This window comes from Penicillium roqueforti (genome assembly GCF_015533775.1).
Source record: "Penicillium roqueforti strain LCP96 04111 chromosome Unknown scaffold_10, whole genome shotgun sequence".
Lineage (NCBI taxonomy): Eukaryota > Fungi > Ascomycota > Eurotiomycetes > Eurotiales > Aspergillaceae > Penicillium > Penicillium roqueforti.
In genome coordinates, this window is record NW_024067574.1 from 304,776 (window position 1) to 320,502 (window position 15,727).

The 15,727-nt window shown below is 48.2% G+C and overlaps 7 protein-coding genes across 7 annotated transcripts in view; 4 read left to right on the forward strand and 3 right to left on the reverse strand.

Moving 5' to 3' along the window:
- Window positions 1–105: 105 nt before the first annotated feature.
- LCP9604111_4751 (uncharacterized protein) lies at window positions 106–3,733 on the forward strand (the record flags this gene model as incomplete). The annotated part of the gene is made up of 10 exons (XM_039072485.1): window positions 106–258; window positions 319–357; window positions 413–502; window positions 554–1,194; window positions 1,257–1,338; window positions 1,401–1,447; window positions 1,501–1,564; window positions 2,519–2,577; window positions 2,640–2,693; window positions 2,746–3,733. The coding sequence occupies 10 exons, from the start codon at window positions 106–108 to the stop codon at window positions 3,731–3,733; spliced, it is 2,217 nt and encodes a 738-aa protein (XP_038929241.1).
- Window positions 3,734–3,935: 202 nt separating this feature from the next.
- On the reverse strand, window positions 3,936–4,822 carry LCP9604111_4752 (uncharacterized protein; the record flags this gene model as incomplete). Its single annotated transcript, XM_039072486.1, has 2 exons — window positions 3,936–4,166; window positions 4,214–4,822. 2 exons carry the CDS (start codon window positions 4,820–4,822, stop codon window positions 3,936–3,938), a joined length of 840 nt encoding a protein of 279 aa, XP_038929242.1.
- A 2,378-nt stretch (window positions 4,823–7,200) lies between these two features.
- LCP9604111_4753 (dynein light chain Tctex-type family protein) lies at window positions 7,201–7,845 on the forward strand (the record flags this gene model as incomplete). The annotated part of the gene is made up of 4 exons (XM_039072487.1): window positions 7,201–7,224; window positions 7,335–7,373; window positions 7,433–7,507; window positions 7,561–7,845. 4 exons carry the CDS (start codon window positions 7,201–7,203, stop codon window positions 7,843–7,845), a joined length of 423 nt encoding a protein of 140 aa, XP_038929243.1.
- Window positions 7,846–8,496: 651 nt separating this feature from the next.
- LCP9604111_4754 (WD40 repeat domain-containing protein) lies at window positions 8,497–9,905 on the reverse strand (the record flags this gene model as incomplete). Its single annotated transcript, XM_039072488.1, has 4 exons — window positions 8,497–9,141; window positions 9,197–9,692; window positions 9,788–9,809; window positions 9,884–9,905. 4 exons carry the CDS (start codon window positions 9,903–9,905, stop codon window positions 8,497–8,499), a joined length of 1,185 nt encoding a protein of 394 aa, XP_038929244.1.
- Window positions 9,906–10,703: 798 nt separating this feature from the next.
- LCP9604111_4755 (uncharacterized protein) lies at window positions 10,704–11,858 on the forward strand (the record flags this gene model as incomplete). Its single annotated transcript, XM_039072489.1, has 2 exons — window positions 10,704–11,357; window positions 11,418–11,858. 2 exons carry the CDS (start codon window positions 10,704–10,706, stop codon window positions 11,856–11,858), a joined length of 1,095 nt encoding a protein of 364 aa, XP_038929245.1.
- A 721-nt stretch (window positions 11,859–12,579) lies between these two features.
- Window positions 12,580–14,180, forward strand: LCP9604111_4756 (uncharacterized protein; the record flags this gene model as incomplete). Its single annotated transcript, XM_039072490.1, has 3 exons — window positions 12,580–12,698; window positions 12,762–13,223; window positions 13,292–14,180. The coding sequence occupies 3 exons, from the start codon at window positions 12,580–12,582 to the stop codon at window positions 14,178–14,180; spliced, it is 1,470 nt and encodes a 489-aa protein (XP_038929246.1).
- Window positions 14,181–14,487: 307 nt separating this feature from the next.
- The window catches only part of LCP9604111_4757 (uncharacterized protein), a gene marked incomplete at both ends in the record, with an annotated part of 3,198 nt that continues 1,958 nt past the window's right edge, over window positions 14,488–15,727 (reverse strand). Inside the window, 4 exons of the mRNA XM_039072491.1 lie at window positions 14,488–15,202; window positions 15,265–15,351; window positions 15,420–15,449; window positions 15,554–15,564. Coding sequence (XP_038929247.1) covers window positions 14,488–15,202; window positions 15,265–15,351; window positions 15,420–15,449; window positions 15,554–15,564 — 843 coding nt within the window. The remainder of the gene's footprint in view (window positions 15,203–15,264; window positions 15,352–15,419; window positions 15,450–15,553; window positions 15,565–15,727) is intronic.

A 15,727-nucleotide genomic window follows, 5' to 3' on the forward strand; every position in this document is an offset into this window, starting at 1 on the left:
TATTTAGGTGAGAAATTCTGCGCAAGAAACGCGGAGTAGCAAGAGTCTGATACGAGTCTTGCCTTCCATTTCCCTCTCCAAACTTCATTCGATCGAAAAAAAAAGATGTTTGACAATATACCCCCGGGTCCCGCAGACCCTTTTTTTCATCTGAAGAAAAAGGCCGATGAAGATGACCACCCAGACAAGGTTGACATAGGGGTAGGCATATACCGAAGCGAGCAAGGGACCTACCAGGAGTTGGCTGTCGTAAAAAGGGTAATCATGCCAAATCAAGACAAAGATGATGAGACGGTTATTAACGAGAGGTACCCATAGGCAAAGAAAATACTGGAGCAACTCGAGTTGGGGCATGATGTAATATTCCGCATATATCAAAGATCCCAAACCGCACCACTAACCAATAATTTAGTATGGACTCACTACTGGGGATGATCGATTCCTCAAGCTCGCAGCGGAAGTCATGTTTGGCCAAGAAAATGAAGCGTTGGTATCGGGGCGGGTTCGTCTCCACAGAATATTTGGATCACCATATATTAATTTCCCAAACTAGATCGCATCCGTACAAACTCTCTCGGGTACAGGAGCCAACCATACCGCTGCTGTCCTCATAGCTAGACTACTGGATCCAAAGCCAGCCATCTACCTCGGAGTGCCTACCTGGAACAACATGAAGCCGCTCTGTGAGTATGCCGGCTTAGAGACCATCGAGTACCCATACCTAGACCGTGAGACATCCGAACTCTCCTTCCAGCCCTGCATCGACGCAATCAGGAGTGCTCCTACAGGGAGTGTATTTGTTCTACAGGGCTGTTGCCACAACCCGACTGGCAAAGACATCACATTGGATCAGTGGCAGCGGTTCGGAGAGGAGATAAAAGCACGGGGTCACCTAGCTTTCATCGATATCGCCTACCAGGGACTCGGTGATGGATTGGATGAGGACGCAGCAGGCGTTCGGATACTATCACGTCTCGGTATCGACATGATCGTATGCCAATCATTCTCCAAGAATTTCGCTCTGTACGGCGAGCGCTGCGGAGTTCTTCATGTAGTCACACGGTCAGTCGAGGCTGCGACCAATACCAAAGACCAGCTGCGGAGCCTAATACGGCGCGAATACTCCTCATCGCCAGCGTACGGGTCGCGGTTGGTTACGATCGTGCTAGAGGATCCCGAGCTGCGTCAGCAATGGTAAGGGACTTGCTAGTGAATGGTCGTTATTTCTACTCACTGATGATTGATTTTCTATAAAGGGTTGATGAACTCGCGTCCATGAGAGCAAGGTTAATTCAGAACAGACAACGACTATACAAAGAACTGTCTACGATTTTGCAAGTAGGTTGTCTTCCCTTGTGTCCCTATCAAGATTACAGGCGCTAACATAATATACTTTACAGACACCAGGCGATTGGAAACATATTGTGGAGGAGAAGGGGCTCTTTTCGTACATCTTGTCCTCTCCCCCAAAACGAGTCGCCATAACTGACCGTTGACCAGGTGCCTCGCGATCACCCCCGCACAGTGCAATGCCCTCAATGACAACTACCACGTGCATCTCCCGGTGAGCGGCCGGATCAATGTTGCTGGGCTAAACAATAATAATATTGAGCGGACAGCTCGTGCGATAGATGCAGTGGTCCAAGGGAATCGTTAGATTGTTGATTGGCGTCTATGATTGTAGCATAACATGTGCTTTGATCTTTCTCGTATCAAAGTTTACTAGAAAAATACTCTATAGCCGACCTCCGAAGCATTATTGCTGATAACTTCAATTTCTCGAGCATAACGAAGTAACACCGCCTTCAGAGCCTATTAACAGGAGGGTACGATTTATACTCTCCATATAAAAATAGCACAAACCTCCCCACTCTAGAAATCAATATAAGTTCCTGAAGTTTAAAAATACGATTCTGGTTTACATATCGACCTACCTACCTTTTCATACTACCAACTTATCAACCCTATCATTCAGGAAATTCAATCAAGATGCTAGCAACATTGCATCGAAAGTGACAGAAACTGCAAACTGTGGATGAGCCAAGGGACAGCTACCCTTCTGGGGACTGGGATGGGAAAAGTTGAACCGTGAGAATGAGGTAACAATTGTCAGCTAGGAGGGTAAATCACTTGACAGACTAACCATGTCCCCCGTATCGCTCTTATTGCAAGATCGTTTTTCTCGTGGCTGACAAGAAGGACAGCAAATGTTGTGAATACATTTATACATCCATATCTCCGATCTTGATGCCTGACAATTCCTGTAATTCCTGATAATTCAGGCATCACGGCCTTGGCATTTTTTCACACTCCACACCGGCCAATGTCAAATGAAGGGCGTCGGCAAGTTCGGGTCCGATGGCACCGAAAGTTTTCTAACATCCCCAATATAAATTGCTGGTCCTAGCCAAGTGTATATACTTCTCGGATGTTTTAGACGGAAAGGTTTTCACTATTCTTACATATTGTCTCGAATTGATTGACAATGGCGCATTCCGATTCAGAACACAAATTGAAGAAACCCTGGATTGAAACGCCTTTGATCGAGTCGGCAACATTCTCAAAGGCTGCCGGATGGTACGACTGCGTTTTTATTTTCCCTAATCAAATTTCTGAGCTGACTAAAAATGTCAATGTAGTAAAATTTTCCTCAAATTGGAGTCGCTCCAACCTTCTGGCTCGTTCAAATCACGGTGAGTTCGACAATCCAAAAAGGAATTTGATACAGAATCTAAACTAGTTCAGGGGAATTGGAAACTTGATCCTCACATCTCTTTCTGATCCATCAAACAATGGCAAAACCCTGCATTTTTTCAGCTCCTCGGCAGGCAATGCGGGGCTCGCAGCAGTTATAGCCGCTCGAGATCTCGGTTGTTCCTGTACTGTTGTTGTGCCCGTTAGCGCGAAGCCAATGATGATCCAAAAAATACGCGCTGCAGGAGCTTCGGATGTTATCCGCCATGGCGCCAGTTGGTTCGAGGCTGACTCGTACCTGCGAAAGAATTTCATCGAAAATGAGGACAGCAAATCAGATCCCTTGACCAGGAACATTTATATTCCACCATTCGATCACCCTGACATCTGGCGCGGTGCAGGGACTCTGGTTGATGAGCTAGTCAAGCAGTTACCTCCAAGGCACCACGGAAAAACCGATACCTGTTGTCCGTTCCCAGCAGATGCAATCGTTTGCAGCGTTGGTGGTGGTGGTCTTTTGAATGGGATTATCGACGGCCTTGAGAGGCATTTGCCAGTGCCTCAACCGGCAACACTTCCCCAGCAAGCGGCGAAGAAACTTCAAATCCTCGCCGTTGAAACATCCGGCGCGGATTCGCTGGCTCATTCGCTACACAAGGGTTACTTACACCCTCTACCTGCAATAACATCGCAGGCAATCACCCTAGGGGCACTCTGCGTGGCACAGCAAACACTGAAGAACGCTCAATCTCCTCCGCCCGGTATCAAAGTCACTAGTATTGTGGGTACCGACGCCGATGCTGCGAGGGGAGTTGTGCGTTTGTGTGATGAGCTGCGGTTGGAGGTCGAGCTGGCTTGCGGAATCAGTGTCCAAGTTGGGTTAGATAGGCTAAGGGAAGTCATGACAGACCTAACACCGGATAGTCGAGTTGTAATTGTTGTTTGTGGAGGAAACGATGTTAGTTCCGAAATGATTACGGGTTACCGGCAAAGTTCGAGAGTGGCTGGCAACGAAAAACGACGGGAATCGATGTTGTGAAAAATCTGATGTTGGAACTACATTTGGTTGTTGAAAGATCGTGAATTACCTACTCCCCTGGTCAGACCCATCTGTATTGATGCTTAAGGGTAATATTATCCTCTTGCTCTCATCTAACCTCATTCCGTGTCTAATAATGATAATCCTCGTTAATCCCACACTAGCGAGTCTACCATTGCATTAAGTCTTCAATGCCCAAATATCACTGCAGTCGAAGAGATCCGTGATCCTCGGCTTCATCTAGCGCATCGGCAATACGCGACCCCTCTCCCTCGAACAGCATCCCGTCGTAAGTCGCCGCGCCTAAAACGCAGCCAACAATAGGGGCGAAGAGGGGAACAACGAAATAGTAGTTGGCCGCCGTAAACACCTCTCGGCCATAGACGATAGCAGAGAACAATCTCGGGCCAAAATCTCTGGCTGGGTTAATGGCCTGGTTTTATTAGTACGATTTCCTAACCTGATAACCTGGGAACATACATAACCGGTCTGCCAGCCCAATGCTGCTCCGATCATGAGCAGCAGCAGAAAGACAGCGATCTGGGGAGCAGGAAATCGACGGGCATTTCCAGGATCGGATATGCTGAGAAGGCCGAACATCAGCACAGCTGAGCCCAGCATCTCAGAAAAGACAGCCTCCCAGTTCGACTGGAAGAAGGCACCTGGGTAGGTCGAGAAGATGCCCGCTGAATGGTGACCGACCGGGCTCAGGATTGATCCGCCGGGAATGGTGTATTCAGGATCCCAAGCTTTAATCGCCGAACGGTAGTTGATATATACGATGGCAGCTCCGACAAACCCGCCCAGGAACTGCGCAGCCAGCTTGCCTGGGATTTGTTTCCATTGCCCTTCAGATGGACGTACAAGGGCAAGGCAAAGAGTCACGGCCGGGTTGATGGTCGGGCCGGGATCGGATAAATAGCCGGATAGACACACGGCAGCAGCCCAGGCGAGGTTGATAGACAGCCAGGTGCCGTAGTTGTAGTCGGAGAGCAGACATTGGGCGACAACTCCATCCCCGATAACGATTAGCAGAGCAGTCCCGAGAAATTCAGCCGCGTATGGCTTCAGTGCCCGACGAGGGATCATTTCGGTGAAGATGGTGTTGTAATCCGATGCCCTTCGTAGATACAAGGTGGGATGAGGGACCCCTGATTCCAACCAAGGTTGATGTGCGTGTTTACATAATTTAATAAACCGGGGACGGTGACGTCATATTGCTCGGATCTTCCTCCGATATGCCCAATACGGGATGCCGATTCTCCCGATATGGGAACAAGTTGTTGTCCCAAGGTGATCAAATGGGGTTTCTACTGTACTGCTTTTGCACCCAGTCTTCGCCGACACAGAATACTCGACTACATATTTATGCACTAATATGTGATTTTCTGCAAGTGAAATCTAGTATAAATGGCACTTGCATTGTAACAACTTGAGAGTTCTAATCTCTTTCATACTACCGACTCACCTAAATCTATCGGTCTGAAGAATGCAATCATCATACTAGCAAGCCTATATCAAAAACGATAGAAACCGCAAGTAGTCACCTATACCAAGATCAAGGGATGCCTATCATACATCTTCAATATCAAACCGCATGTTCAGGCGTTGAAGGTATTCACCATCATGGAAAGTAACGATCCTAGCAATTCGTTTTCTGCCTTGGCCCCACGCACACAGAACAAAAGCTGCAACCGTCTTACCAATTGCAGTACCCAGCAGGGCATCAAACTCGCACGAGGGAGTCCAGATCCGGTGTTCACTAGAAGGGTACTCAATCCCCTCGGTTCTATACACTTCATCACGAACACACTGTACCGTGTCAGTTTCAAAAATAGAAGTAACGAATACATATTCAAGACTGTTAAGCGAAAAATCCATCTCATAGGCAGCCTTAGTTAATTCTGATATATGTGGAGCGGTGCTTCGCCTTGATCGACGGATCCAGTCAAGGAAGACCACCCCTTGTCCAGTGCGTCCCTCCCAGCCCACCGGTGGACCTTGTCGATTATGGATTTCTATCTTGTTAAGCTCATCTGGTAGATCAAAAGGGTAGATGCAGGTATCCCATGCTGAATCCCACCATACAGCTTCGTGGGTGACAGAATAATTCTGGGGTTGGGGATCATATGTCACAGCGAATGTGGATCTAGGGTAAGGGCACCCGGGCTCATGTTCACGTTCAATCCATCTTCGTAGGCTTCGTCCTTTTTCTTCCCATGGAAAGTATCTAGGCATTATGGGTTAGGGGCTAAGAGATAGTTAGGAGAAAAGGCCTCGAATAATACTCACCAACTCGTCAATTAAACTGGATTTGCAGACGCTATCTAGTACCTGGCTTTATATCTCCGATATCACAGACTGAGGACAGAGAAGGTCCATAAATACCATTGTTTGAATAAACTCTAAGTAAAGGACGAGTACAAAGGATACCACTATTTAAGGGGAAACAATAAGCCTGGAAATAAAGGAATCTGCTAGAGAGTGAAACAGGTGTTAGCTAAATAAAGCACTGGTATCTTTTGGAGATAGTAATTGATTCTCATTCTGTTTATTTCAGTGAAGGTTCTATTTGAGTAAGATTGAATGGGCGTTTTATTGGGCATACCAAGTTACTTCTTGTTCTCTTTCGTCATTTTGTTCCATATTGTTTTCTGACCAATTTGGCATAAGATGATTATTGGAAATAGCTAGTCCAGAATAACCCAAAACTCCTACGCGAATTTCCCGATACCTGGCTTGGAACTAAGGTCCGTTCAATTTGAAGATACTGCCATGATCACCAGCTACTTGATTAGAACTCACTCAATAGTGTACCATTTGCTAGCAAAAGAATGCTGAACCCGGGTCAGGTTGTTTTTGAAGGTGCTCACAAGAACTATATATCCTCCGAGGGCGTTATTATCTAGCCTGATGTCTTCTTCTGCTCCCATATGTCTTCCCAGGGGTTTGATATTAATTGCACCCCTGATCAAATTTTAAACCACTCAATTGAGCAGCATTGAATATATTTCCCTATATCAGACCATAACATACCTGAAGTTAATAAAACCGTGATGTTTATACTCCCACACCGTCGTGGCAGAATCAAACATGCGCCAAACCCCTTTAGGCCAAGCGCCCCAATGATAGCCAAGCATCCAAACAATCCACGTAGATTGCAAGGAGAGTCCTCTAAGCATCCCACAAGCATAATCATATCTGCTATCCAGACCCAATAAAGGTATGTGAATATATCTACCCTGTTTGAAAGAGACTATCCGCACCAATTCGTCCCTAAATGCGCCCCTTCTCCCCGCATTGCTTCGGGGTCGCGCGCATACCCCGTGGTATTTAGGCCATGATGTCAGCCCAATGGAGTGTCTACACGCGTCAAAGTTTGAGTCAATCTGCTTGTATACTAACAAAATTCTCTATATAGCGCCCTCAAACATTCAAACCTACCTGCCGCGTTCAATTAATTCACAATGTCTGTCGAAGCCTCAGCATCGGTACGTTAATCGCAGATGACACCACAGCCCGCGACATATCAATCCGCAACTAGGCTGCAAGAATACGCACTGCCATTACATTGTCACAAACGGTCCTAACAACCCTCCAGCCCATCCCTATTGAGGATCTCACTAAGATCACCACCGAGGTACGGCCGTTCCCCAGAATACCCCGTAGAATCAACCCCGCGCTAACATTTTACTCTAGGCCTGTTCGGATGCCCTCAAGACAAGCCAGAGCTACGAGCATGACAATGTCGGAACCTGGAACTCCCAGATTATCGTAAGCACTAACACCCAACCGCGCAATAGCGATACTAACAATTCCCCGCGCAGAACACCGTCCTTAAGGCCCTGATCTCCGCTACCGCACCTACCGATGCCTCCAAGCCTCCTCCCTACCGCTTCACCGTGAACAGCACAATCGTGCAGCAGGGCGTGATTGACCCGTCCATCGCCGAGGGTGGCGCACTCAGCAATGCCGGTAAGCGTGGTATGCATTCCGCCTCCGGGGCCTTTTGGGATGTCAACCGCGATGGCATGTGGACTTTCAAGTACACTGGTGCTGAGGAGCGCGGGATTGATGTTGTTGTTTGTGTGACATGGTTTGCCGTCGTATAAGGACGGGCCTGATTTTTTTTTTGGCCTGTTCTATGATGAGCATATCCATGGATGGCATAAAAGTCCATAAGCGGAGGTCGTGACTTTGTCTGTGAGAAGTTCCTTGAACTCCTTATCGGCTTTGTATCACGGGCTTCATCTTTCTTTTTCATGTACTTGAACATGTGTTTTTAGTGCTCTGGGTATGTTCAGATCTGCTCTTCTCTTTCTCGTGTCATTTGATTTGAGTTCGGTCTAAGCGTGGTGTTATGTTTCTTCTAGTTTAGACTTGCTGGTATTCTTCGAGAAATTGGATAGCCTTGCAAATGTCTATGGGACATCCATGGATGTTACCCAGTATGTATACATAGTGCGGAGAAAGAAAACTTGGCATAGATATTGGAATTGTTAGTGGTATCTCAAGACTATGCAGGATCCTCTGTGGGATGAAACTATGGTAAGTAAAAATGTCTGCAGAACAATTCAACGACAAAGGTCTCCATTGACCAGCCGAAATACGCTATGTAACCAGGAAAAATTGGGAAACACCCATCATTGCTTGCGCCATGCCATGTGTAGATTACCCATAATAATGTCAACGCCAGTAAAGACCCATCAATCATGAAAGCAAAACGCCAGTTAGTTGAGATAACTCAACCTTGCATCTTGCCCCTAGCGAGGCTCCGAATAGTCATTTAAAGCAACACAAACGGAACCTCGATGATGGCCGCTGTACTGGCGGATGATGTTGCCAGTGCCGAGCTCCCACAGACGGGCGTAGTGATCACTGGAGACAGTCACGAGGTATGCACTGTCTGCAGAGAAAGCGCAGTCCCAAACCCAGCGCTGGTGATTGGCGAGGGTGGTCTCTAGGAACAGTGTGTGGTTGACTGGATCCATAGGAGGCCCGTCGGGGGATGAGGTGAATGTCTGTTGCGGTGTCTCTTGGCGAGGAGGGTTGTCGGTAATACGGAGGAGATCACGGTCTTGGACGGGTGCGTCGAAAATGCGAAGCAGATCCCGAGATTGGGCGGGAACCTCGACAGGGGTTACCGGAGCTTCCACCGGTGCTGCTTCAACTGTCGGGTTCAATGCCTCATTCTCCTTCCATTGCTGTAATGCCAGTTTGGCAGGTGGAAATTCAGCGTCGAGGTTCCAAACCTTGGCAGTATGATCCGCAGAGCAAGTTGCAAGATGCTTGACATCGGGAGAGAGGAGAACACGAGTGAGATAGTCCTTATGCGCTTGGAAGGTACAGACGGGGATGATTCGGGTGGTTTCCTCAGTTTGGACCATGCGCCACAAGTAGACGTTGCCCTGTTGAGGTATTAGTAAAGAATCATAATATCTGCCGTGAAACAAAATCACGCACCTTCTTGTTTCCAGCGCAAAGCAAGGATCCATCACTGGCAACGCTGACACTGAGAACCGCAGTGTCCTCCTCCGGAATCAATTGATGAGTACAGACACTCTCGCCCAAATCCCAGACACGAACCATACCGGCGTGGTCACCGCTGATGAGCTCGCCCTGGTTAGGATGAATGACCACATCATTGACCGGAGCCCGATGAACGTAGTTTCGCTGCAAGCTACCGGTACGGGTGTCCCAGACTTTTACAGTTCCGTCCTCGGAGCTGGTAACCATCCATTTTCCCTCGCAGTGGAATGCCACGCCGGTGATGTTGCTTGTGTGACCTTCGAAGGTAATCACGGGGTTAGGATTGGTTGACTTGATGTCAAAGAGTTTGACATTGTTATGACCCGCAGCAGCCAGGAATCTCTTATCCGGGGTGATGCAAAGACGATTGACTTGGGAGTCTGGATGCTGGATTGTACGTGAACAGATACCCGAGAGCGCTTCCCAAAAGCTAGCAGAGAAATAGTCAGCAAGAGTCCCGGTATGAATTATCGCTCTGTGGGTGCTGGATAAACACTGCACGCAGCTAACTAAGTGCCAACTTACCGAATGGTATGGTCGTACCCCGCTAAAATATGCAACCAAGGTAATTAGCTTAATGCCTAGAAGAATGCGGGGAGCTTCTTATGATATTCCACTTACCGGTGCATAGAATGACACTCATATTCGCCTTAGTTGGGTTCAAATGAATGTAGCGGGGAAGTAATTGATCTTCGTGGCCTCGTTCTGGGTACCTCTGGAGTCCCTTGAGGCGTTACGGGAGCTGTCAAGGCGAGACGGCCCAGACCGAACGTAGGATGGAGTCCCGTTTACTGCCATTACCACCACGTGATTATAGATCCACGTGAGCAAAGCGGTGTCGCTGTGTGACGATAAGGCGATAAGGCGAGGGCGGTAAAAAGGCGGTGAAGCTGAAAGGGCAGGCGGTCAAAAAGGTGCAAAGAACTAGTTACGCATTATTGCTTGTCTAACAAGATCCGTTAATGATTTTATAGATAAGCTAATAACTCTGCTCTAGAAATTTGTCTAATTTTATACAATTGAACAATATCTTGTGTGAATTCTTCGTGTTGTCAAACTTACTCTATCTCTAGTCCCTGAACTAGATTGGGCGGTACGTCCAGCGGTGCTCGGAGTTAACATATTATTGGCCAAAAATAAGTTAAATCTCCAGCAGAATAATTGATTGGCCGGCAGAAAAAAAAACATACCGATGTAGTCAAACAAGTATGTATTTGTCGTCTCTATTGAGCTGTATTGATCCCTATTGGACTCCATTGTTTGGTGTAAGACAATAGAAATGTCACTTTCTTTGTTCTTGTTTGCTTCCATTTTGCCTGTCTATGAGCCCTAATTCCCTCCTCGGTTATTACCATCCCTCCTCTTTGATCCCTCCACAACATCTTCTTGTTTTCCCTACCCTCTTCAATATTTATAAACTTAATGCTCATTTCTAATTACAATGGCTCTAATTGACCCCAACCAGCCTGGCTTTGGGCTTGACCAGCCTGACTTTGGGCTTGACCAGCCTGCTTTCGACCCCGAGGCCTTTCTCAATAGCCTCACCAGTCTCGATGCCAATGTATCTTCTAATGCTTCTAATGACTTCGAGCATTATCAAATCCCCGAGCTCTTGTGCAGTTTCGATGAATTTTTCGCCAGTATTCCTCTCGATGACCTCGATCAGTCTGGTTTTGGACAGTCCAGTTCAGCCACATCTGTCAACTGCTTTACCCAACCACTATCCAGCAACATCCCTGCCCAGGCACCCTACAGGCAGATGCCATACGACCCCTCGATCGGTATTGCATACACCTCGGAGGACACTGACGCCTCCAAGGTCCGAAGTTGGGAGAACCTCATCGCCCAGGCCAATTTGGTCAATGCTGGCGTGCCACCCTCTACTCCTCAGATCATGGAAGAGGAGACAGCCAGCCAAGGCCTCCAGACTATGGACTCGCCCGACTCTCTGTTCAACTCTCCTGGCACCCAGTCTGTCGCGAATGTCGAGAGTGTCGAGATTGTTGAGACTCCCAGTCCCACCTCGTCGACTCCTTGCCCTCCCCGAGCTCCTGCAGCTACAACTACACCTTCGAATGCCGCGACAAATGTGATTGTAAGTTCTTATTTATGATTGACCATTTCATTAGAAATATGTCCTGACTGTCTTTCACAGGCAAGCGCCATTCCTAGCCCCAATCCTCGCGCCGTGCAGCTTCCGCAAGCGTTGACGAACCAGAAGGGCTATGCCCAACACGTTTCACCATTCGCACCTGTTGCAACAATTGCTCCTCCTATCTCCTCGATGAACTCTCGCGAGCTTGAGAACGCGCGCGCTCGAATTCAGACCTTGGCTAGAGAACGCAACTACTACCAACGTAATTTGCGGAAGGCGACCAATATTGACCCTAAATCGGGCAAGACCAGTCTTCAGCTGCTACAAGCGGAGAATGTGAACCTTCGTCGGGCCAACTCCAAGCAATCCCAAGAAATCCAGAGAATGAAGAATGAGGCCGAAGCAGCCAAAGTGTCGTATGCGACACTGGCTGAGTACTACAACGATAGCCTCAAGCAGCTGCACAAAGCGGAGCTTGAGTTGGAACAGCTGAGGAAATAGGAACCCAAGTCGTATGTAGCTTTGAAAAGATGTTCACATGCCCAACATATGTCTTCTGAGACGCAAGTGTGTCCTTATCTTTGTGCTTAGCCTTCCTCCGAGACTCTTTCTACATTGAATACAACTATGTCTTATGTTTTCTCTGCCCTTAGGATTTCTAGGATCTAAAAGTCAACCATAAAGCTCCATAGATAATCCGTGATTGAGTTAATTTTTGTACTAGGCAGCTTCCCAGTGAGAACTTTATTCTGACTGTTGATCGATTTCAACTGTGATATCACATAGAAAGATCAGAGCGTTGAACAAAACAACCATGTTCCTCATTATACAAAACTGTCGATACGAGTGCAAATGCCTCATATTGGGCAACATCACGAAGTAACAGCACGGCCAGCTGGCCCGACGGCAAGGCGCTTAACTACTAATCAAAAGATTAAAGGTGATCCCTACGTCGGTCACCTTTTTTTGGTTTCCTAGCTTATATGACCCACTAGTCAACATACGTCATGCCTGAATATGTATCTCGTCATGGCGGATTCGAGGAGACCCGTCGGTCTATCAGGCCGAACAGCCTGTCACCGGATTGCCTGTTGCTACGAAGTAATAGAAGAAGCCCGGAAGTCAGTATCCCCATACTTCATCTTCATCCTTCATGTTTGATGCAGCGCTTAACAAAGCAAAAGTACTAACTCCCTCACAGAATTGAGAATACTGAACCGAGATGTCTGATAAGGATAAAGATATCAAAATCCACACATGGGATGGGCCCGATGACCCCGAGAATCCCTTCAATTGGAGCTTCAGATACAAATGGGTGATAACGATTACCGTTTGCTTCATGTAAGAAATGCCATCTCAACACAAAATACATAATTTTAAGCATCAAAATAACATCCTCACCAGCTCCATCCTGACAGGAATCCCCGCAGGAAGCTACGGCTCCGGCAACGACTGGTTGAAGCAAGAATTCAATGTCCAAAACACCCCCTTCCCAAACCTCTACTGGGCCACCACTTCCTGGAACATGGGCGCCGCCTTCTGGCCACTGATTTTCGTCCCTCTGACAGAGTCCTCCGGCCGCATGCCAGGATACTTCGTGGCGTATATACTCCTCGTCATTTCGCTCTTCCCATCCGCGTTCGCAAAGAACTTCGCGACACTCATCGTGACTCGGTTCTTCGGTGGAGGTGCTTCTTCCACCGCGATTAATATTGTCGGGGGAAGTATCTCCGATGTGTGGTTCGGTAACGAGGCTCGCAGTCTGCCCATGTCTATATTCGGATTTACGAGTGTTGTCGGTATTTCACTTGGTCCATTTATTGGATCTTCTATTGTGCAGATTCATAGATCACACCCATGGCGTTGGTAAGCACAACTTGCATTTCCGAATATCAATTTCCAAAATCCCATCATGCTGACCACCTCCCACGTAGGATCTTCTACATCCAAATTATCTACAACGCAGCCTTGATCCCGGTCTTTTGGCTAATACTCAAAGAAACCCGCCCAGAAGTGATCCTTAAGAAGCGCGCAAAGAAGATCCGCAAAGAAACAAACCTCCCCATCTACGCCTCTTCCGAACTAGATGCCCCAAGCAAACTCAATCTCTTGAGACTCTCCTTCCAACGCCCAACACACATGCTCATAGCCGAGCCGGTCGTGACCTTCTTCACTTTATGGATAAGTTTCGCCTGGGGGATCCTGTTCCTCTTCTTTTCCAGCGTCGTGCAAACCTACTCCACAAACTACAACTGGGGTACGATGTCAACAGGCCTGATACAGCTCGCCATCTCGGTGGGTGCGGTCATCGGGACAGTCATCAACCCGCTGCAGGACTGGATTCATCTCCGCTCTGAGCGGCATAATAAAGAGAACCCGGGGAAACCTATCCCTGAGGCGAGACTGTACACATCTATCCCGGGTAGTCTGCTATTTGCGGCGGGTTTGTTCTGGTACGGCTGGGCTAGTCAGCCGCATGTTCATTGGATCGTGCCGACTATCGGTGTTACGGCGACAGGGATTGGGATCTATTCGATTTATATGGCTGTTGTTAATTATTTGACTGATGCTTATGAGCGTTATGCGGCATCGGCTTTGTCGGCTGCTTCGCTTGGGAGGAATACTTTTGGTGCGTTCTTGCCGCTTGCTTCGCCGCAGTTGTTCTCCAATCTCGGGTATGGATGGGCGGGGACTTTGCTTGGGTTTATTGGGATTGCGTTGTCTGTCGTGCCTGTTGTTTTGGTTTGGAAAGGCCCGGAGATTCGGAGGAGGAGCAAGTTTATGAGGGAGGCGATGTGGGAGCCTTCGCAGAGGCCGGGCTAGATTGATCGTGGGAGGTAAATATGTATAGAGTAAACACATGAATTTATTGTTTTATTTTGTTCTTATGTCCATCTAATGGCCATTCTCTATTGTAAAATGCCAAGAGGGTAGTATAGAAAGACAAGAAACCAAAAGCCACAACTTCCTCCACATGTTCTATCAACTCTGAATCCAAGGTGAAAAGGATAGTGGAAGAGGGTATCGGGGCAAAGGGGTCAAGGTCAGGGGGGAATGGCCGTCCACATGGATGTTGCTTTTGGGAAATACTTTCGCTATCAAACATTCAACCACAACAAGCACGAAAATTTTATTTTTCAGCGCGCATGGTGCGGAAGAAATCCATGACACTAGTGTAAACAACAAGCAAAATACCACCACCAGGGCCGAGACGCAGGACCTTGGGCGTGAAGCCCTTGTACAGAGCAGCGAAGCCCTCCTCCTTCATCACAGTACCGAGAGCAGGCCAAGCCCAGTTGTACTTGGCGACCTGACCGGGGACCTTGGAAGTGTTCTGGATGCGGGACTTAACAACATCCATTGGGGTGTTGACGACAGTACCGACGATACCACCAATGCTACCGGCAATCAGGTCGTTGCGAGTCTGCTGGTTCTTGTTGCCGGGCTCGACGGCGGGCAGCTGAGCGCGGACCTGGAAGATACAGCCGAAGTAACCGGCGTTCCACAGAATGTGGCGCCACATGGTCGACTCAAGGCCGTTGTACATTGCCAGCGGGCCTTCTGCGGCCACGATCTTTCTCACAACGTCGATCATGCCGTTGTACTTGTGGGCCTGTGCCTTGTCCTGAAGACGGATCTTCACCAGCTCAAAAGGAACCACGACAAAAGCTTCAGTAGCTCCGGCTGTGGCTCCGGTCAGGGTAGCCAGTCCTTGGGTCTGCTTGTCCACACCGAACAGGTTGCGGTAGAAAGCACCCCAGCTGTCGTTGGCGGCGAACTTGGTCGCACGCTTCGGCGCCTCCATCAGGATGGGCGCGGAAATACCACGGTATAGACGAGAAGCACTTTATACGGTGTCGCATGTTAGAGAGAGAGCCGTGGCTGCGTCGCTGGAGTGATGACATACCCCTCGTTCTTGACAATCTTACGGAAGCAGTCGAACATGCCATTGTAGTAATCCGCACCGGGAACAGCGGGTCCAGACTGAAGCTGACTGCAAGAGGATATCGTTAGCCCGTGTCATATAAAGTCCGTGTTTATTGCGACCGGCGGCTTGCTTACATTCGAGTCTTGAGCACGTCCAGAGGGTACCTGCGAGTCACATATCGTCAATTGGGTCCAATTTTCACACTGTACCAAGCATATCTCCAACAGAAGCACTTATGAGACCAAGGAAAGGAAGTGGATAGCCGTACATGATCAGGATCTGCTCGTGCGGGGAGACATGTTAGTCAATAGAACATCTCTTGGGGGGGGGGGGTTACCGAAAAGACAAAAAAAGCGGGATTCGTTTTAAAATGTAAAAGAAAAATAAACAAACAAGTAAAAAACCACCCCCCCCACCGGCGGCGAAGTGGATGCCGAAGGGG